This window comes from Schistocerca nitens, chromosome 7, assembly GCF_023898315.1.
Source record: "Schistocerca nitens isolate TAMUIC-IGC-003100 chromosome 7, iqSchNite1.1, whole genome shotgun sequence".
NCBI lineage: Eukaryota > Metazoa > Arthropoda > Insecta > Orthoptera > Acrididae > Schistocerca > Schistocerca nitens.
Genome location: NC_064620.1, coordinates 585500654 through 585523512, shown reverse-complemented (window position 1 = coordinate 585523512; position 22859 = coordinate 585500654). Strand labels below are relative to the sequence as shown.

Genomic DNA, 22859 nt, shown 5'->3' with positions numbered 1-22859 from the left:
CTAAGCTGCAACCACTGTGCTGATTTTTACGTAGGCATGACAACTAACAAGCTGTTCTCTGCACGAATGACCACTGCCAAACTCTGGCCAAGAGACAGCTGATCCACCCAGCTGCTGGACATGCTGCCCAACACGATGTGCTTCACTTCAATGAGAGCTTCACGGCCATTGCCATCTGGATTCTTCCTACCAGCACCAGTTTTTCTGAACTTTCCTGGCAGCTGATCCTAACCCATAACCCTCTAGCCTCAACCTTCACTAGTCCCACTAGCCTCCACCTACTATCCCCTTCATTGCTCCCACTCCAGCACTACGCAGCCTTATACTCCGTCAATGCATCTGCTAGTCTTTTCCTCTCCCCTTCATTACCCCTTTTCCACTCTCCCTGCCCCTCCCCATACTGACTGCACCTAGCAACCCAATCCTGTCCCCACCCCTACCCTGCTATCCCTCTCTCCCCCTGGCTCATACCACCTCCTTACCTCCATCAACCACACCTGATTGCTGCTCCCATCAGTCGCAGTTGCAGTCTGGTTGGAGACAAGTGATCTCATGTGTTAGTGTGTGTTTTCTAATTCGGAGGAAGGTCTTTTGACCAAAAGCTTAAGTATATAACAGTCCTTCCCTTGTGCCTTTCTGTGACTCAAGGAGGGTAGTACTCTTAACATTTTCGTAATATTGTTGTTAAAACACTGAATACAATTTACGTACACATGATCTAATGAATAAAGAAAAATGAATAAAATACATCAACAATGAATTCAGATAAACAAATATGAGATAGCCAGAGCTGACATTACTACATTACTGCTAACAGACAAACAAACCAAAACTTCAGGAAGGCTTAACTTCTGGACCTGCAGGTTCCTTCTTCACATGAGAAAGAAGTTAGGAGAGGAAAGAAAACAGGGGTGAGAGGAATGATATCAGATCATAAGTCAGGATGAACTCTCACAAGGTACATGAAAGAAAGGAGATTGAGGACGAAAGGAATGTGTTTGGTTGAGTAGCCAGATCTTTAACAGCACAGATGCATTAGCCTTAACACTTGTGTCCTTTCTCCATTCAGCACTGGAGACACTCTTAACTTGTCTTTGGTAATGTCCCCCCTTCCCTTACTATCACATTGAAAGAATTCATGGTTATAAAAGATTTGAAATTTCTTGTTTTACAATTTTTCACAGACAGGACCAAAATGATATCTCCTGGAGGCAAATACTGAACAGGGGGGCCTACTTCTTTCTCTGTGTGAATTCAATACACATGGCTAACAAAATGAAAACAAAAAGGAAGAAAATTTAGGTTTTAACGTATTGTTGACATTGAGGTCATTAGAGATGGAGCACAAGCTCGGACTGTTTCAAGGATGGGGTATGAAATTGGCTGAGTACTTTCAAATGAGCCATCCCGTCATTTGCCTGGAGCAGTTTAGGGAAATCACGGAAAACCCAAATCAGGATGGCCACACAAATGTTTGAATCGTCTTCCTCCCGATTGAAATGCCACTGTACTAACCACTGCACCACCTTGCTCGGAGAAATTAAAACAGTTTTGTATTGTAGTGGTTACCATATACTGCAACACAGTAACAACTGCAACTAAACCATTTTAATTAGGAAATTAATTTTTTATATCGGTGATGACTTAATGAAAAGTGCTGCATCTACACTTCAAAACTGAAATTCCCCTTCATGTGAAACTAGTTACCACCCGATTGTACACAATTAAGTAAGTGAATTGTGTTTAACATAGAGAGATGTTAGTCACTGTTTTTTTGGAGGAAAATAGACTCCTTGGGAAGTTTTTTCCTTCCAAAAAATGTTTAAGCAGTAATAGTAATAATAACTGGCCAGTCTATCTTTATACATGTATCTGAACATCAGATGTCCTCAGTAATCCTGAATGTGAAATTTCTCATTCCCCCACAAATGGATACTATCCAACCTACTTCTCTCCCACCCCTCCCCCCATTATACAACTAAAATAAAATATTTAAAGAGACTGTGCAACCTATCCCCCCCCCCTCCATATGCAAATAAAATATTTATCATGGATCTTTCACAAACATCAACAGCTTCTTGTTAACTAATAGTGCCAGCTCCACACTCACATTTTACAGTAATCCGTTCAGTTAAAATGTAACCCAAATCTTACAACTGCAGCAAATTTCTTTCTTTAAATCAATGATTTATAACGAAGAGCACTTTTTCATACTGAAGTAGAAGGTTTAAATTGTTCCATATGAGAGAAAATTGCAGATTAGTACTTACTTCAGGAGTCAAAATGTCTAGTACTACCAATACAAATGTAAAAGTGACAACACAATCCTAGCTTTCAGAACTACTAATTCCATCCTCGCAGAAGAGAGAGGGATGGGTTGGAGAAGATTAAAAAGGAAGGGCAGGTCACTCAGATCCCAGGATGACACAGACCCACATGCAGAGAAGATGAGGGTAGACAAAGTGATGCTCATTGATGATGTTCATCTCTTTTTTCTGGCATCCATTCCTCCTCCGTAATTATAGGGTGCAGTGCTTGGCTGCACTACAGGTGGAACCCTCTCATCCTGTGGGCCAAGTAACGTGCGTTTCCTCTTTATCCTTCCCCAAGCTATCCCTCTCTCCTTCCCAAGGAAAGACAGTTTCGAAAGCCAGGTAGTGTTCTCACTCTTAACTTTTTATGTGTCTATCAGCCATACTAATCATTTTGCCTCAATACAGTATGTACTGGCCAACAGTTCTGTCACATAATTTATTAATTTTCTTGATTGAATTTTCCTTTGATACAATCAGGTGGTACTTTCACAAGGGAAGTCATGGCTCATAATAAAGAGAAGCTGTAGACATAGAGGTATATGTCACAAAATAAAAATTCAATGGCATACATGTGTAAGATCATGTGATACTTATTTACTGAAATGGGTTAATGATGTAATAATACTGAAGGAGTAAAAATGAACATTAGAACAGTTCTGCAGAAATGTTTCTATATAAAGCAAGGAGCATGTTTTACTTCACTGTGTGATACATAATTCATCTCTGAAACTACCTGATATTATTGCACGTGCTCCTTATAGATAAGGTCAGCAACTGCAGCTGGATCTACAGGTGTGACTGACTCAATAAGTTAAGAAATGTTAATGATACAATGCTTATTCAGATGTCAGTGTCTGAGAAGTGCTCACATAGCTCTACAGATAAAATTGCATTTGGGCCAATGAAAAAGGTGAACTTCATCAGATATAAAGATCATGAGACAATATTTTCCACTGTTACATCTATTTATATTGAGTCAGCTACCAATTAACACTAAAGGCTGATTCAAAAATCTGTCATAGACTAATTTCACTCACAGAAAAAGCTGTGTCACTCAGATTTTGCCCCTGTCAAATGGACAGAGACATAAACCAAGATACAGAGAGAGATTGTAGTTAGTCAGAAAGCCTCTTTTATTTTAGCTTTTTTGTTTTAGACAGGATCTCTCTCAACTGGTCCCGTGATTCAATAAATCTGTGAATGTACAACAATAAATTGCTATTTATGAGATGTCCAGCCTGTAACAGATACAGTTATTTTCTGTGGGTGTGGCAGCAGCAGGACATATTCACAAAAATTAAAAAAAGAATTAAAATATATGTAACAGTGTCTCATCAGCATTACTGTGCTTCTGATGTCTTCAAAACAAGGCATGGAAACTTCAGAAATGCAAGACGGGCAAGAGTAATTCACATTTAATCTTTAAGAATGCTCTAAAATACCTATAAGCTTTGGTCTGAAATCATTGTAAGACTTTATGTCAAAATACAAAAACACAAACAATATGATGTTTGAAATGGTATTACAGTAATTCCTCATTTTCAAAAGAAAAATTTGGTTGTTCTGTAATAGTGCCTATCACACTCTACAACAAAATTGAGAATCATTTATGTGAATAAAGTACAAGTACAAAAATATGACAAAAATTATGTGATAGCCTATTATCCTCCACTATTGAACATCAGATGACACACATGGGAAGGGAGAATAATAAAACTAAGTACATTATTTGAAATTTGGAAGATACTACTTCATCAGGTTTCTGGAAATAGATATACTTTTTTTCAGTATGAAAATATTAAGTTAAATGTTATAATTTAAATTTATGATGTCCTTATTTAAAATATTTCCATTTTGGAATCTTTATCAAAAATAAACAACTAAATAAGGATCAGAAGTACAACTGCACCATAACAGTACCCCTTCTAGCAAGGTAAATAAGTGCAACACTTCACTATTATCACAATTTTCACAGAAAAATCAGTCAGTACACGTAAATTTATAAGACTGAAATGCTTCTTGAATAAATGCATGAGGTTAAGAAGCAGTGTAAGATCTCATAGGACAGGTACAATCTGCAATAACTCTCACAATAATTTAATATTAACACTTGAAAGATCTCTCTTTTTAGCACACATGCACACTCTCTCTCTCTCCCTCTCCCCCACCTCTCTGAAAGACCTGAGCATACTTATGTATTCTTAGGATACTATCATTCTGCATTCTCAACAACTACTTTGGCCAACCCATCATTACTTTCTGCATAATATGAGTTGTTTAGCTACACACATTAGTTATAAACTTTCTTGCTATAGGTTAACTCTCAGCTAGATGTGAAATTTTTTTGTCATAATGACAAGCAAAGAATGTGTGTGTATGATTTTACAAAAGTTAAAATTAATTAGCTTTGTCACAAAGAAAATACATATGTAGTTATTACATATCATGCCTTACATATATGTTCAAGTCCATATGCTGTCTTCAGAGTACACACCAAAACTCTTTCTCAAAACACAAATAGAGAATACTACCCAAAATTTCATTGTGCAATTATTTAACCTACACACTGACAAAAAGCAATCACAATGACAAAAAGCAGTCATCAGAAAACTTTCAACACACAAATTTTTATACTTATATCCTTGTGTTTTATATACATATTTCCCCTTGACTGTATAATAACAATTTCATTCCTAGCACAGAATAAATGCAGATACTCGTGAAATACATAGTTGTACATATTAAATGCACATAGACTAGTAAAAATGCAAAGATATTACAAAGAAGGTCAAATGGAAAGTCATTTAAAATTAAACTTGTGTAACAATTCAAAGAAAATTTTTGGGATAAATAAGCAATCTATGGACACATCAATTCTCTATACTGTCCATTTACTAATGTAAACTACTGGCTATTTTGGTATCTTCAAGCTATAAATAATGACTATTATCCTTAACCAGTAATGGTGAAAAAATTTCAACATGTGGACACACACACACACACACACACACACACACACACACACACACACACACACACACACACACACACACACACACACTCACTATACACATATATAATATATATATATATTACTTAACAGGTACATATGATCAAAACACATGCATAAGCAACTGCTCTTTTATGATTTAAGTAATGACAAATACTACACACAAATCTGATTTGGTTTATAGAGCTAGAGTACAAAACAGTTTTCTTCAGACCAGTGTCCAACCTTAAAGTTTCAATAAACTCTAGTTTCTTCAAATTATGAATGGAAGAAGGTTCTTTGAAATGATTTTAAAAACTGCATTTTTTGTTGTAAATGGCTCTCAGTAATGTAAGTAATAATCAACCAAACATGGATGGCTTCCAGACTCTGGCAACAAACTTCACTTTTATGTCATGCCAATAATAATCTCCTAGAAAAATGGTTTTCAATACATGCTGGTAAATACATTTTTTGCCAACATGTGTCATTAGTATTAGTCATACTAAATATTTACAAAGTCTTTGGTAAGCAGAAAGTGTTATATCTTTGACAACTACGACAACTGGACCCAAATAGAATCCATGATGGATGAATGAATGTGAAATCTGAAAGTACTACTCTTATTTACACACTTGTACAAACGAATTTATTTTTTATCGCTCTGAGCCATTTTAAAGACAAGTTCCTCTGGTTTTACTTACAGTGCCACACACGTCCAATCAAATCTTTTTTTTTTTTTTTCTTTGAATTTTTCTTGGTTTTCAAATCACATTTTATTTTATCATAAATCATAGCTGCCAAGTCATCATCAACTTTATACAGCGAGCTTTCATTGCAAGTGACATACTGATAAAAGTTAACTGAATATGTGACATTTCACGAGATAACATTGCCCAAAACTTCAGCACACAAAAAGTTAAATATAATAAAAAATATTTTCTTTACCTCCTTACATATGCAGCAACTGTAAGACTTTGAACCAGTAGCAATTTTGTCAACCCTTGGTTTAAGCTGAGGAATATGAAACTTTGTTGCAACAAATTAATAACATCACAATTCAAATGTGGTTATTCCTATTATGCAGATTTCAGACAATGTGTTCTGATTTTGTTTAAAAATGTACACCAGATGGCTGACATCACATAAAAATTTAGCAACATCAAATACAGGAGAAAATTGCCTGTTGGCAATTACAATTACAATGTGATAAAAATCATTCAAATTCATATTTTTAAGATTTGAAGTATGTAACAGAATGGAAGACACAAACAACTGTAGCTTTGTCCTCTCATAATTACTTTGTGCCAACTTGGGAAATTGTTCCGTGCACCTGTGGATCACCTGCTGTTGTGCCCCACTGAAGATTAATCAATTTTCTTCATCACTGGTCATATTATTTAATTTATATGATGTTTGAGAGATAATATAATGAAAAAAGAAAATAAAACCACAGTGTGTATTTGCACAAAGTTTCAATTTATGTTTTCCATGGCTGTATGACAAATATCATTCTGCAATATGTGATGTCGAGAGCACATCCAACGAGTAATTGTACATTACTCTTGTGGTCTGGCACAATGTGACTTACTTTATTACTGATTGTGAATAACATCGCTTGTGTCATTATTTATCAAGGTCTGACTTGGGTTTTCAAAGCCTGTCCCTCATCCTTGAAAACTTAATTAAAAATATTAAAAAGTCAAATAACATATGAAATTCAACTTAATGAAAAGACAAGTGGCTTTTTTTTTTCATTGTATTACCTCTCAAATGTTGTATAAATTAGATAATGTGACCAGTGATGAAAAAACAAAAATATATACATTAAAAAGTAAGTAGTAATGGTATTCAAACCATAGCCTCACCCACAACCTGCCTCCTAAGAGTGGACACCAACCTCTTGACCACAATCACTTCTAGCTACTGGCACATTCGCACACAGTAGTGCACTTTACCACTAGCACATTATGTTGTTTGAATGGCCCACTAAAGGCGTACAAAGTCTGAAGCAAATCTGTGATTCCATCATGGCCTCCTCTTGTTAGTTAAGTGCACAGACTACTGGAAATGCACTGCTAAGTAATATATGCAGATGATCTGAATTTTGATAGAGAACAGTAAATAAAATTAGGATTTATTAAAGACAATTAAACAAACTTGTATAAGGTAAAGGAAAATTAGGATTGTAATATACCATCTATAACTTGGTCAGCAGAGACTGAGCACAAGCTTGTTAGCTCAGAAGGTACATTGCTGGTATTCACCTCAAGCAATAACAGGGAACCATTGTACAATTGAATCTGGATGGGCAATTAGATATTTGAAGCTTGTGTCAAAAAAGTACTGCATTCTCTGTCCACCCACATTTAAAGTACAAAAATTCCATTAGTACTTACAGCATGTTGTATGATCCATACTCAATCTGTAATTCTTTTATAAAACCAAATAAACAGTCGTCATATCTACCAGAATGCAGATGGAATATGTTGCAATACATAAAAATAACTTCAATTTGAAACATAAGGTAGCAGCCTTTTGTTTTTTACTAAAATACTCACTAATGTTGTGTTGTTGCACTATTAAACTAACATGACTTAATTCTGTTTAAGTGTTAGTATACACACCACGTGTGAAACAGCTGAACAAAACAAAAAAATAAAAATAAATAAATAAATGAAATAGAAAAACAATAAATAACAAATTTTAAATTAGTACCTGGGGTTCCATAAAAATCTTGGCACAATTTTTTATGTAAATATTGGCACTTCAGTTATATCATAGCCATAGAGACTTTTAGAAAGACAAAAAAATACCTTTCCTCATTATATACAAAAATGGTGATTTCTTTCATAATTCACATTCATTCATTCACGACACATTCAAAATGTGCTAAATTCTCCAACTATGATAACAATGTTTTGTCTAAATGAAAACTATCTTACAATTTTGTAATAAAAGTTTATACCTCAAAATTCAGTATTAGGGATGGGCAGTGAGACAGAAAAAGTGACGGGAGCCAAAAGTACCAGTAATGTTGGTAGATAAGTATTCACGTAACCCAAAAAAGATAGAGGTAATAAAGATGTCTTTACAGTCATTTCAGGTATTTCTCAAGATATGTGGCACAACAAAATGGGACCTTTAATGCACACATAAATGAAAATACTGACATCTTCCTTTCTTGAATTATCATTGCAGTCAATGTTTAGACTGAAATAATATGACAATGAATCATTCCAATTACTTAGTAGCCTACTTATATTCATTCCACTTATTAAATTCATATCAGTTCACTTCATTCAGCACCCTTTACCTACTGAAAGACTAATCTCAAATATTATTTCCAGTCAGGTCCTCTTCTATTTAACATTTTCTCATTTGAACAGCACTTACACAGTTGAAGTGAATCATGTCTCACGTATTTTTCATTTACCTTCACCATACTAAATCATGGTCACAACAAAAACAATCTCTTTTTATATTTTTGTTCTCAATATAACAGGTACATTGCTTAACAAATATTTATAAATATACTAATCAATTTTGGTCCCAAAAAAGTATAGGACAACAATCATTTAAACAAACAGATGTCAGATGTTCCATAATATCAGATTATGACTCACAGATAAGCTGGGCTATGGTTACGTATTGGACACCCCCCCCCCCCCTTTCCCTGAAATCTTGGTTGTGGTGACAGACCAATCTGTAGTGCAGCCTGAAGTCTAGGTCAGGTTGGAAGGTGAATTTGGTTGCGAGCTGGCGTAGCCAATGAATGTGAAAGCAGAAGATTGTGGTAACAAATTAATTGGTAGTGAAGTCTAATGTTTATATCTGTGCCATATTGAAATATGCAAGGGGAGTCCAACACGTAACTTTTACCATAAGCTGTAATTGATGTTCCCCTTTTATCCTATACTGTTTTTCTGTATAATATGAATCACTTTTCTGATTAGATTATAACTCCACTGAACAACTACTTGCATTGCTTGATTATACTTGATTGCACAAAGTAAACATACAAAACAAAGCAAAGTGGTGTACAGCTCATAAGTATATTTTGCAGAGTTGGTACCAATAACCACAATTGTGATTTCAAAAATGGTGCCTTATCTTCTCTGGACAAAGCCTCTTTCATTCTTCTCTGCACTTTAAATGGTACAAACAACAAGTTCTTCTAGCAGAGACCATAACATACATACTTTCAGTTGTTGATACGGTAAGAGTAGGCAGTTTTGGAAGGTACGATAAGTATAAGAAAATATGTCAACTGTCTAATATAGATGTTACAAAACATATATACTTAAAAAGAAACAGCATCCACAAATATAATAAAGAATCAAACATAAAAATATCACATAAATGTAGAAATCAGCATAGCAAACAATCTCTTCACATCCCCGAGTACCAATACCTGCCAGCAGCCAAGTCAACTGATGCACACCTCCAAGCAAGTGGAGAAAAAAGGTTACAATTAGCAAATTACATATTATATAGGCCCCAAACATAAGTTACTTTTGTATTTATGACTAGCGAAAAATAAAGCTTACAACACGATTTTTGAACACTTCAGGTATCACATTACAAGATTATACTTCATATCCAACAACCATATAGCTATAAGACTCAAGTTTCTATAGAATGAACTAAACCTCCAACTTCATCGACATGTATCAGAATTGCTAACTCATTATATGCCAATTTGGAAGTAATTCAGACACACGTACAGATGAATGTTTAGTTATATTATATAGAATAGTTTCTCCACTTGCCAAGATTGCACCCCATACACCAAAGGTACCATAGTCTATAATTGAGTGGTTGCAAGCAGCCATGGTGGCAAGGTCTTGACCTGGGCTGGTGACACCTGCTTTGCTCACAACAAATACATCAGTGTGATCTTTTACCAGGTTATGTCGACACCAGCTCGGATCATCACTTACCACCAAGAATGCAACACCACTCCTGTACCTCTCACGAAAATAGCCCATTGCATTATGAAAATATTCAGGACCTGCTAAATTCATTTTTCGTGTTCTCCACAGGTACTGCCGATAGTCTGTCCTCCTCACATGAACACCAACAAAAGTTAAATTGCTATTGTTCATCAATTGTGTAGCAGTTCTAAGAACGTTTTGACTGGCATCTGCATATTTCTTCTTAAACTTAAATTCATGTCTTATGTCATCAACCCACGAAAGCACTAGCTCTGGCAAAATGGAAAACCTAGGCAAAAGAATACTCTGGTTTGTGTACATCCACCAATCTGGGGACTTGATAATTCCATCCCATTTTGCTGGGCAATGAGAGACATAAAAAAGCGGTGGTATACTGAGATCATCAAATATTTCGTCAAGCACTTTACGAATGCACCTTGGTACATACGGTTCCAATCCTGTTCTCCTTGCTACTGCCCATACTGAAGCATATTCCCACATCTGGTTTCCAAGGCGACCACCTTGAGAAACAGTAACAATGCCATCTTTCGGACAGTGATACCTTCCTGAACGTGTACGTGATAGTTTTAGATTGTACGTACAAAGCGACTGCTCGTAATCACCCAAATATTTCATTACCTTTTTCTTCGGTTGCGCCTGATAGACGGGAAATATAAACAAATGTACGAACACGATCGTACACATTGCACAAAATATAGACAAAACCAACAAATTTTGGTTCAGTCTTGTCATACCGCATCAGCTTATCAACATAGCTGAAGAAACAGTATACGTTTATTCAGGTAGGCAACAGGTAAACCATTTCGTCTCTGCAGCTAACGCTTGTCCACATATTAGAGGCAGTGATTTATGTCGCTCCATACTGATCAAACTTTATATTGTTGTCGCACAGTCCAGCACTCTTTTAACATTGCAAGTTGCACTTGCCCGAAAGTGAAACATATTTCAAGCAACAGCTACAAATCAATACGCATCAAACGAAGTAAATATTACGCACCACGCACTTCCACTGTCAGTGCTACCAATGGCACATTTCATGATGACAGTGACACTATCAAGTTGTATTGTTGTACAGTATGTCCTGAAAAACAGTCTTATTTTTCTCAACAACGGGAGATACAACAGGAATAGTGATAGGAAGGAAACATCCACTGAAATCCAGATCCTTTGGAATATAAGATGTAGACACATCATCTGGTAAATTTCCTGTTTGTTAGTTGAAATTATTTTTATCAGAAAATTTAAGATGTGTACAGAATTTTAGTGTGGACAGTCCCATCATTGTAAGCCAATACAGACTTTTCTTGCTCAAAACATTGCAACTCAGTAGAACCAGTGATGGAAGAAAATGAAAATTTACGATATAGCCTGACAGACCATTCTGATAGGGCATGTACTGAATACAGCTTCTGAGTTACTTTGCAAGTGCGCGAGTAGCGCTTGAATTAATTGCTGGCGTGCCAGCGTCATGTATTTAAAACATAGATATGTTACTCAACTGGGCTTAATCGCAAAGATGTTGGCGAAAGATATGACACGACGATGGCAGTCAGCACAACATAACAGAGTGTCTCGCAAATTCACGTAACTAGCGAGAGCGTAACAATGGTAAAATGGCGAGTAGACGTTCTATTTTGGCTACCACAATAGACTCTATACCTTCTACCTCAAGTGATCCTTTGAGGGAATTGTTCGAAGCGTGTAAGACAGGTGATATTGTACGAGTAAAGAAGTTGGTGACGCCGCAAACAGTCAATGCTCGCGACACAGCTGGAAGAAAATCGACTCCATTGCATTTTGCAGCAGGTACGACGAACGATACTTTATTGGATGAAAATAATAACAGACTGATTACCATACGCTTTATGTTTATTTGCAAACTTCACAGACTCTGTTGAGTTTGAAGTTATACATTTATCGATATTGTGCTTGGTATAACCACCGTTACTTCGCTAGAAACACTAGAACTAAATTTTCATCTGACGGAAGACAGTTGGTTGGCAATGGATGTCAGCAGTATATCTTGACGGAATTTGCCAGATGAAGCAAACACTCTATTTTCCATACCATTAAGATTATGTCAAACCACTCAGTTCTGTGATTAAGTTTTGATTATTGATTAGGACAAACTGTACATTTCCAGAACGAACGCTAGCGTTGTGCATATGCCAAGTCGCGCGTGTAGACCCTAAAAGCCACCTTTAATTGCAACCATGTTACACATATTTGACATAAACTAAAACTTCTAATACACGGGAAATGTGTGTTTCGATTAGTTAAGGTACAGTACACATGTAGTGGAAAGCCCTTGTCAACTGTCATTGTGCGATACAGTATAAATATTACGAATGTCTGCTCCAGAGCTAGGACTATGTTTGTGACAGTATGAACCAGATATGTTGTTGTCCAGCAGGATTTGTGTTGGAGTCATTGTAAATTTATTGGCTTTTCAACATTTATCATTCGTTAGCCCCATTTTGTTCAGAGAAGTTCTTAGTTTCGATAGAATGGCACATCACATAGTTTTGGTGAATAAAAATACAGTAAATAGACATTAGAATAGAGATGACACCTATTTTGGTATTGTGTTTGTGTTAAGTATATGATATTGAGGAGTTTGTTCTTTAAATGCTAAACAGTTGGAACATGATTATTCACACAGATCTGAAATTTTTTCCTCTAACTACCCCCCCCCCCTTTATGCCTGTCTCATTTCATTTGTTCATCTCACACATTTAACAAGTCAAACATTGTGCACAGAAAATTTTTAATGCCCCTCCCCCAAAAAAAGGTTTTGAATTTAATAACAATTTCTAATTTTTCTATTTCTAACATAACACTGGAAAAATTAAACACACTCAAAACAAAAATAATCCTCATTCCCGCTCTAACAAAACATCCTAAACCAAATTAAAGAATGCTGCCCACCCCGTCACCACATAAATGTAACTTCCAATCTTTGGCCTATAGACCTACTTTTTCCCAATAACCTTATTGTAAAAAAAAAAAAAAAAAAAAAAAAAAAAAAAAAAAAAAAAAACGCTGAAATGGACAGTAGTTTTCAGCTAAACTCTTCTCCTTCCAGCAGTACTCATCAAGCTGAAACTACAAGATGGAGGAGTCTCTTCCTTCTCCCTGGAATAGTTTCACAGACCTCCAGAACCCCACTCATAGTATTGGCAGAAGCCACCATTACATAATCTCTGAATTCTACAATATGATTCATCACTAAGTGTTAATAATGTCAAGTACCTAAATCCTCAAGAAGATAATGAATGTGAAGTAAAAGCAGAACCCTCCACACTGTAATCACATATTCCTCAGTTAATGAAACCACAACCCATTTTGTACACATTCCCCCCATCCCCAGCCCCCCCAAAAAAACATCAACATAGCCCCTGAAACAATGGCCCCTTGGACCCAGGTCCCTACATCACCACACCACTTCCCCTACATAGCTACCCCAATGCAGACGCTGTGATAGCAGTGTAGACACTGTAATTGCTCATAGACGACTGCCCTTAAGACTCTTACGCTGCCATCATCTGATCTGAGGGGAAGAGGTAAAGATAATTGGGGGGGGGGGGGGGGAGAGTGGAGTTCATATGATGAAATATAATAAATTTGGTCAGTTTCATTAATTAACTGTGCTGTTGAAGTTTCAACATTCTGCTATGAGGCCATATAACTGCAGAAATTTAATTGCAGTGGCACGTTGTTGCCCATAACTGCAACTAGTGTATGACTTGTAAATTTTGTCATAAGATCTAAAACTAGTAACAAATCAGCGAAAGAAAATTAAATTTGTAATATGCCAAATTAACAGTTCCAAAGACGAAAACAAATGTTGGCAGTAATGAGCCACATTAAAATAACTCAGTGACAAGTCAACAAAAACTGCCAAACCACAGGGTGACACACAGCGCTATGTATAGTGGCTCACTAACACCACTTATAAAACTCCTAAAAATAGGTATTCATCTGTAGAGCACTACCACAGACAACAAAATGCCATCTAAAACATGACAGATTCCAAACATGGTGTACTGTAACATAACGTAACATAGCTATGTCACGGATCAAAGCTTATAGGTGGTACTGCAAGCTTCTGTTAACCCAAGGATTCTTTACACTTGTCAGCTGTTTGGAAGTTTTCTCTGAGGTGTTAGCATTTTTGTGGAGTGCTTGCACACTGCTGAAGCAGACGTCACTTCGTCAAAGCTGTTGTTTCACTAGACAGTTCTTGCTTGCTCAATCTGTATCCAAAATTGGCTATCATAATTTTCTCCATTTGTGACCAGTCATAGCTTTTGGAGAGAATGTTTAACCTCCTCCTTCTGTGGCTCTACAACTCATGACGAGTCTTGGCTTCTTCACCTATCTCCTTCCATTTATCCCCGTCTCTCGCTAGCATTTTCCAGTTCCTATAGCCATCTTCCGAATGTCTTCTATGACTCCGTCATCTCATCTAGTTTTTGGTAGACTGCATTCTCTCTGTCCATCTGGCTTTCCTTGCAAAATCTTTTTTTGTATTTCTGTATCATTCATCCATGCCACGTGTCCAGCACACCTCAGCCTAGCTGTCTTCACAATTCTTCTAAAAGGCTGGTCTTTGTAGATAGTGTACAACTCATGGTTGTATTGCCTCCACCATCTTTTCCTTTCACAAGTTGGGCCGACAATCGACAATTCTCCTGAGTATCCTTCTCTCGAGTGCATCCAGCGATTCAGCATACTTTGCTGTCAGAGACCAGGTTTCAGAGGCGTATGTAATCACTGGCCTGACCAATGTTTTATAAATGGTTAGTTTTGTGGCCCTAGTCAGGAATCTTGGAGATATGAGCTTTTTTAAGGTGAAATAAGCTTTATTGGCTGCAGTTAGTCTCTACTTCATTTCATATGAGGCATCGTTTACACTGGTTACAATCGAACCCTGGTATATGTAATGATAGTCTCTTTCAAAGATATAACTACCCACTGTTATTTTGGCTGGCATGTTCTCCCTGTGTGCTCTCCCAGCAGCTAGGTATTTTGTTTTCTGCTCATTGATATTTAGTTCTAGATTCTTGCCGGCCTGTTAAAGTGCAGTGAATGTCTCTTTCATTGCTGTCAGAGTTCTTGCTACTATGTCAGTGTCGTCCACCTAGGCCTGTATCTGCACAGATTTATGAGAAATCATTCCCCTATTAAAGATATTTGCTTCTCTCATCACCTTCTCCAAGGTGGTGTTGAATAGGAGGTATGCCACTGCGTCACCTTGCGTACTCCATTTTTAATTTCGAAAGTACTGGACAACATTGCTTCAGTTTTTATACCATCTTGCGTTTCTCTCACTGTCATCTTTACTACCCTCATCAGTTTTTTTGGAATACCCAATTGACCTAGAACTTGATATAGTTGCTCTCTGTCTATACTGACACACACTGTTTTAAAGTCAATAAAAAGATATGTTCTGATCCCATAATCCTTTTTTTTTTTTTTTTTTTCCAGAATTTATCTTAGAGTAAATATCTGGTTGATAGTTGACTTACCGGGGATAAATTCACATCGATACAGCCCTGTTTTGCTCACTATTATTGGCAGTAGTTGGTCGTACAGTATGTTAGAGGCTTTTATGTCCCACATTAAGCAATGTGATCCCTCTGCAATTACTACACTTTATGTGGTCTGTTTTCTTGTATATAGAGCATATAATTCCATCTTTGAGGCATTTCCTCTTCTTCCCGTGTTAGTTTAATCAGTTTCAGGACATTCATTTCCAATTTAGAGCCTCCTTGCTTGAAACGTTCTGCTAGAATGCCGTCGGTTCATGCAGCCTTGTTGGTCTTAAGTTTCATCACTGCAGTTCTTACCTCTTCTAGGTGGGTCCACACTGTTATCTGGGTCCTCTTCCTCCTGTATTTCTGTTGCGTTCCGTGTTATAACTGGTCTTGGATTAAGAAGTTTGTGAAAGTAGTGACACCCCTCCTACTCTTCACTTATAATTTCACCATTGTCATCTTTTATTAATATTACTCCACCCTTGAAACGTTTCTGTGCCTTATTCTCCTCCCTGTAAAATTTCCTTGCCTCATATGCACCTCTCAGAAGCCTCATTTCTTCAGATTTTCCTTCATTCACTCCCTCTTTTCCCTTTGATGGATCCTTTACTCAATTTTCCGTTTTTCTTTATATTCTTCCTCCCTTCTGTGCCTTATTCTCCTCCCTGTAAAATTTCCTTGCCTCATATGCACCTCTCAGAAGCCTCATTTCTTCAGATTTTCCTTCATTCACTCCCTCTTTTCCCTTTGATGGATCCTTTACTCAATTTTCCGTTTTTCTTTATATTCTTCCATTATCCCCCTGCTACAATGTGGTTGTAATGTCCTTCCACATGCGTCTTTTTTTTCATTTGTCACTGTTTTACAATCACTATCGAACCACAAGGTTTTTGCATGCCTTATGCTGTTCCCAAGTATCTTTTTTCCTGCTGTCTGCACTGTCTTTTTTTTTAACATTTTCCATTGAGAATGTTTAACCACTTATTTCAATTAATTCTTTGTGGGGAATACTGAACAATGGCCACAGCAACATAGAGGAAACCAGTAAAGGTCTAGGTCAAGGCCAGTGGCATACCTACGTAGTAGTAGTAGTAGTAGTAGTAGTAGTAGTAGTAGTGTTGACAGCATTCACCATGAAGGGAACGAAAGCGAGTGTGTCTGCTAGTTCTATGCAGCCAATGAGAGAGCAGCGATCAGACAAAATGTTAAATTTTCATATGGACTATACAAACTTGTTGCTATCCTAGCAGAGTGTCTGAATTCATTGGATGTCTGCTTTCTTGACTGTTTGAAATGGAACTCAAATGCTTTGGTACTGCAGTATTCATCACATGAGCAAACTTGATTTCTCTCAGAAATGTACTGCACTTTTCCTCATCCTTCCCGGAGATCTGTCTTCCATTCACCTTTCCCTACTACAAAGTTTACATGGTCATTCCATTTCATGTCACATCAAGGTATTTGCTTTTATTATTGAAATGAAGTCACATGTTCCTAACATCTACCATTAATCTAGCAGTTGGTTATTGTTGAGTTATTATCTTTGTTACGAACATTGCCTTGACTTTATCCATGCTTAAAAAGACTCACAAACGAAAAAATTTGCTCAAACTAACCAATAAATCGCTTATTAAATTGAGAACATTAGATATCGCCATATGCCTCCTTATAGCACCCTTGATGTTACTTTCATCTCGGAACATAGGCCATCCAGAACTGTTTATTGTACTGTATTAGTCAGAGATTCATTGATCGAATCACATATATGTGAAGATGCTGCACACGATTGTACATTTGTTATTAGTCGACAACGTGGTAATCTACAAGGACAAAAACTGCCTGTTCATTTGCATCTGCTATTTGCGAGATGTTGTGTGTAAAGAAAGCAAGCTGTGCTTTCTCTTGAAACCTTCTTGATTCCTTGAGGAAAATGTGGTTGACCCAGATTTGACATAATCTTCGGGCTTAAAATATGCTCTGAGATCCAGCAACAGGAAGAACTTAGCAACATTGGTCTGGAATTTTATGTATCCATTCTTGCAAACAACAGTAATTTTTACGCACTTCAAATCAACAGAAAATTCCTGGATAAATTAACTAAGGAAAGAATTAATTCCGCTGCATAATCAGTGTAAAATCTAATATGAATTCTGTCAGGGCCACTGACATGTTAATTTTGTTTAGTCTTAATCATTGTTTAATACCGTGAGCGGTTATGTCTCTGTGGTTGTTCAAACATTGATGTGGTAGTATCCGTATTTTTAAATTCAAACAAAGCAGACTGCTTGTGTCTGTGTATGTGCGGATGGATATATGTGTGTGTGTGCGCGCGAGTGTATACCCGTCCTTTTTTCCCCCTAAGGTAAGTCTTTCCGCTCCCGGGATTGGAATGACTCCTTACCCTCTCCCTCAAAACCCACACCCTTTCGTCTTTCCCTCTCCTTCCCTCTTTCATGATGAGGCAACAGTTTGTTGCGAAAGCTTGAATTTCGTGTGTATGTTTGTGTTTGTTTGTGTGTCTATCGACCTGCCAGCACTTTCGTTCGGTAAGTCACATCATCTGTGTTTTTAGATATAAATTACTCATATGATTTTGAAATGCACCCCTGCTGGTTTTTGGACACATTTTAAGTTGATTTCTGAATGAATTATAAGTTGATTTTTGAATGCGAGCATAGTGTACGTGATATCTCTGCTAGGGGAATCCTCGTCACATCTAGAAATAAACTTTCCTGCAGACAATATGGGACAGGGCTATGCGAGCTGAGCGGAATAAAGCCGAACCGGTGAATGCCAACTGCTGCTTCTTTATGTGGTTGATTCGGTTTGTGAATGCTCAGCGTTGTTATAATTACTAGCGAAATCCACAGATTCAGACTACCCGAATGGAAATAAACGACTACAAGGAGTAAAAGGTGAGAAAGATTACGTATTATCTTCTCGGTGTATCCAAGAAAGTGAAATTTTCACAGAAAATATTTGACCAGATCGCTACACTAGACTGGTCCAGTTGTTGTCCCCGGCTAGCAGCTGCGTAAGTTCCATTCCGAGTAGCACGGAAAACGCATTGTATGAACATGTAATAACGCCTAACCGGAGAATAATTGCTGGATAACTAAACCGGTGATTGTGGCAGAGTTAATAAAGTTAACCGGAGAATGAGTTTTGACAGTGGTAGAAATAGTTACAGAATTAGTGATGACAATACTTTGTTAGAACGAGGAAGAAGAAGAAATGAGGAATCACACAAATTATGGAAGAATATGACGATTCCAAATTTATACACAAATTTGTTACTACTGCTTTTCGGTCTCGTGCTTGAGAAACTGGAGCGTATGAATGAAATGTGAAACTATTTCCTAACGTAAAGCCGTTTGCTTGTAGTAGGCCAAATAGGTATTTCATTCTGGTGCTAAGTGAATTATCTTATGTCGTATTATTAAAATGATCATCATTGCCAACACAGTCTCGCATATTTGGTGTTTGTTGCAATGTTAGAAAGGCCTATTCTGTTTTATCCAGCACACAGTGACAAAATAGACGTAATCAGATCGAGATTAGACAACATTTATATTTTTCATGTAGCAAAACGTTTGACGAACTTTATAAGGTGATAGTTCTTTTGCTGAAAGGAAAGCACACCATGTAAAACTGTAGCAAGATTAGAGAGAGCAATCGCTAGGATGAAGAAATGTGTACTGTCTTGCCTGTTTCCTGTCTTTACTGGTTTCAGGTATCCTATCTTTAATTTTGTCACACAGAAGAGCAAGTTATTAGTTAATAGGCTATAAAGAGTCCAGATTTTCTGAAGAGTTCTTGTTCTCCTGGTTACAAATAATCCTACTCAGTACTAATTGTGAGGGTATTAAAAAAAAGAGGAGGGCAGGGTGTTTAATTTCCACTGTCCTGAAATAGTTTGATGACATCCATTACAAAATATACACTCTTGAGTTCCACAGAGCGAAATAGTGACGTGCGGTATAAGAATGTTGTTTGAAGAGGCGTGGCACTGCACTGCACACTTTAATTACGGAACGCCAAAATATGTTACTAGTCTTAGATCTTATTTTATTTCCACCTTTCTGACAGTTAAGCATTAATCGCCTTGCAGAACAATAAAGTTATTTTTGTCGGTTTGCTAAAGAAATTTGGCTTTTATTAAGTTTTCCTGCTGAGGCAGCCAATGTATTTGAAGCAAAGTGTTTTATTCCACCCTGTTGGTTAGTTTTAACTGTTCGCTGCATTTCAAGTGCACGTTTTCATCTTCTAGCACATATGGCATTATGCCATAATAAATAACCTAACATGAGATAATACACTACTGGTACTCCAAGAAAATTTACGTCACGAAAACCACACTGAAAAGCTTCCTGTCAGGCCGAGGCCTACGTCATTGGGAATCTGGACATACGAATGTGCACTGTAAGGGTAGCTGCGCAAGCGCGGTGACGCTTATCTGGGGCTCTCTGGCAACTGCTGAAATCAATCTATTTCTAACAGGTCGCGGGAAAATATTGCGAATTGTTGTTCGAAAAGCATTATTTTCAAAGTAAATTTGCCTTTTACGCAAGATGAACTATGTGCGAGAATGTACGATGAATTTCTTAAATCACAGAACGTTTGCTTTCTTTTAAAAATGAACTCATTGATGACGAGTCATTTAGAAGAATTTCGAGCCTAGAAGATCAGAGATTTAAGTCGGTATTAAAAATTTTATTCCCGTATTTGTGTGATATCTCTTAAAGTGTAACACGCGCCAAACAGATCAACATTATATGTGAAAGCTTAGCTTCTCTTGTAGCTTATTAATCTTCGAGATAAATATTATATGCAAAAGCTTTGCTTTTCTTATAGCAACACTATGAATATTAATTTAAACCATTAACTTTTCCTGTTGGTGGGATTCGAATTTATACTTTCGTAACACGAAAATATGCAGCGTACATGTTGCTGCACATCAAAGATCTTTCCAAAACGTGTTTTTTTCCCCTGAGTTTCGTTTTCTAAAGTGCCGGGAAATTCTACGCTGCTGTATAAAACCATGTCCATTCGAAGGATAAGTTTTACAGTTCCGAGAGAAAGTATACTGTCACTTAAAACGGAAAAAGTGTATTTTCATCCGGGAGAAAATGTATTTTTAACTGGGAGATCCGGGAAAAATCCGGGAATTTTTTTTTTCCTCGTCCACGTATACACCCTGCCCTATAACACCTCATTTACAGAGTGGGAGCTCCTCAGTGCCCTTGCACATTCCCCCAACACAGTTCCTGGGCTGGATGGTATCCACAGTCAGATGATCAAACATTTCTCGTCTGACTACAAGCGACATCTCCTCATCATCTTCAACAGATGTGATGTGATGGTGTCTTTCCATTGGAATGGCAGGAGAGCACAATCATTTCAGTACTCAAACGTGGTAAAAACCCACTTGATGTGGATAGCTATTGGCCCATCAGCCTCACCAATGTTCTTTGTAAGCTGCTAGAACGTATGGTGTGTCGGTGGTTGGGGTCACTCTGCTACTGATAATCTTGTGTCCCTCCAGTCTGCCATCCGAATAGACTTTTCCAGACGGTAACACCTTGTTGTCGTCTTTCTTGATTTACGAAAATCATACAACAAGACCTGGTGACCACCTCCGCCACACAGTCGGCGGCGCTCCAGGTGTGCGACCGACTAGGGGACATCCCAGTGTCCATTGTCCCGCATCTGGCACTGAATAGGATGCAGGGGGTTATTTTTCAACGGGACCTCCTGCTGCAATCTGATGAGGAGCTCAGGGCCAACCTGGAGCGCCGAGGCGTGCATTTCGTCCGGCGAGTCCAGTGCGGCCCCAAAGACCGTCGCATCGACACCGGGGCCTTTATCCTCGCCTTCGAGGGGGACGTTCTCCCGGAGAAGGTAAAGGTGATGTGCTACCGGTGCGACGTGCGACCTTACGTCCCGTCCCGCCTCCTATGCGCTGTTTTCGGTGTTTGCACTTTGGGCACATGTCGTCACGGTGTGAGGCTGAGCCCCTTTGTGGCGATTGTGGACGTCCTCTTCGTGAGGAACATATATGCACCCCACCACCTCGGTGCGTTAATTGTCCTGGCATCCACTCACCTAGATCCTTAGACTGCCCCGCGTATCAGAAGGAGAAGAAGATTCAAGAACTCAAAACTTTGAATCGTCTCTCTTATTCTGAGGCCAGGAAGAAGTATGACCGCCTCCATCCCGTGACGTTGACCACTTCGTTTGCCTCAATCGTGTCCACTCCTTCCACAGTATCCTCACCCCTATCCTGTCCCCCCTCCACCTCCTCCCCCCATCCGGGGTCTATGCCTCCACCTCCCAAATCCCTCCCTTTCAAATCCTCCTCCCGCGCGGCCCCCACCCCCGCCCCCTCTGCCCCAGGGGCCACCCTTCCTCCTCCTCCCCCCCCGCCGCCTGAAAAGCGATCCTCTTTTCAGGCGTCCATCGGGGAAACGTTCCTGACCCCAGCTTCCGAGGTCCGGCGTTCCAAAACGGACCCCGTGCATGTGGACCTTCTTCGGGTCCAGCCCACCATCCCTGTGCCTCCTCGGACTTCCATGCAGGCCTCCAAGAAGAAGTCTCTATCCCCCTCTCCACCCCGGCGCGTTTCGTCTGACGCTCCATCCGTGAGTCGCTGCTCCCGGCCATCCTCAGTTTCGCCGGGACGCTCTGCTGCCAGGCGCTCAGCTGGCCTCTCGTCGGCAAATGATGCTGCCCCTCCTACACAACCCGGGACAGCGGCCGCAGCTGGCGATGACTCGATGGAACAGGATCCGCCTCCCGCCGGTTGTAGCGTTGTTCCCTCGAAACCTGGCCCTCCGCGGCCGTCGAGGTGACCAGCTCTTCCCCCGTCTCGTTCCCCCTCTTTTTTGACTAGCGATGGCCTTGTTACATTGGATCATAAGAGGTATTTGATCTAATCGGGAGGAATTACAACTGCTCCTTCGCCTGCACTGTCCGCTCCTCCTTGGTCTCCAGGAAACCAAGTTGCGCCCAACTGACCGTATTGCCTTTACCCACTATACCTCGGAGCGGTATGACC

General features: G+C 38.6%; 2 protein-coding genes across 5 annotated transcripts in view; one reads left to right on the top strand and one right to left on the bottom strand.

Moving 5' to 3' along the window:
* Nucleotides 1-9570: 9570 nt before the first annotated feature.
* LOC126195068 (galactoside 2-alpha-L-fucosyltransferase SEC1-like) lies at nucleotides 9571-11244 on the bottom strand. The gene has a single exon (XM_049933518.1). It carries the CDS (start codon nucleotides 10992-10994, stop codon nucleotides 9987-9989), a length of 1008 nt encoding a protein of 335 aa, XP_049789475.1. The 5' UTR covers nucleotides 10995-11244; the 3' UTR covers nucleotides 9571-9986.
* A 565-nt stretch (nucleotides 11245-11809) lies between these two features.
* LOC126194647 (poly [ADP-ribose] polymerase tankyrase-like) overlaps nucleotides 11810-22859 on the top strand; it is a 282846-nt gene continuing 271796 nt past the window's right edge. For all 4 annotated transcript variants that reach the window (XM_049932830.1, XM_049932829.1, XM_049932828.1 and 1 more), the window contains exon 1: nucleotides 11810-12068. In XM_049932830.1, coding sequence (XP_049788787.1) covers nucleotides 11876-12068 — 193 coding nt within the window. In that variant the 5' untranslated portion in view covers nucleotides 11810-11875. The remainder of the gene's footprint in view (nucleotides 12069-22859) is intronic.

What these genes read in the sequence shown, in the direction of transcription:
- LOC126195068 (XM_049933518.1), bottom strand. Translation starts at nt 10,994, where the DNA reads ATGACAAGACTGAACCAAAATTTGTTGGTTTTGTCTATATTTTGTGCA.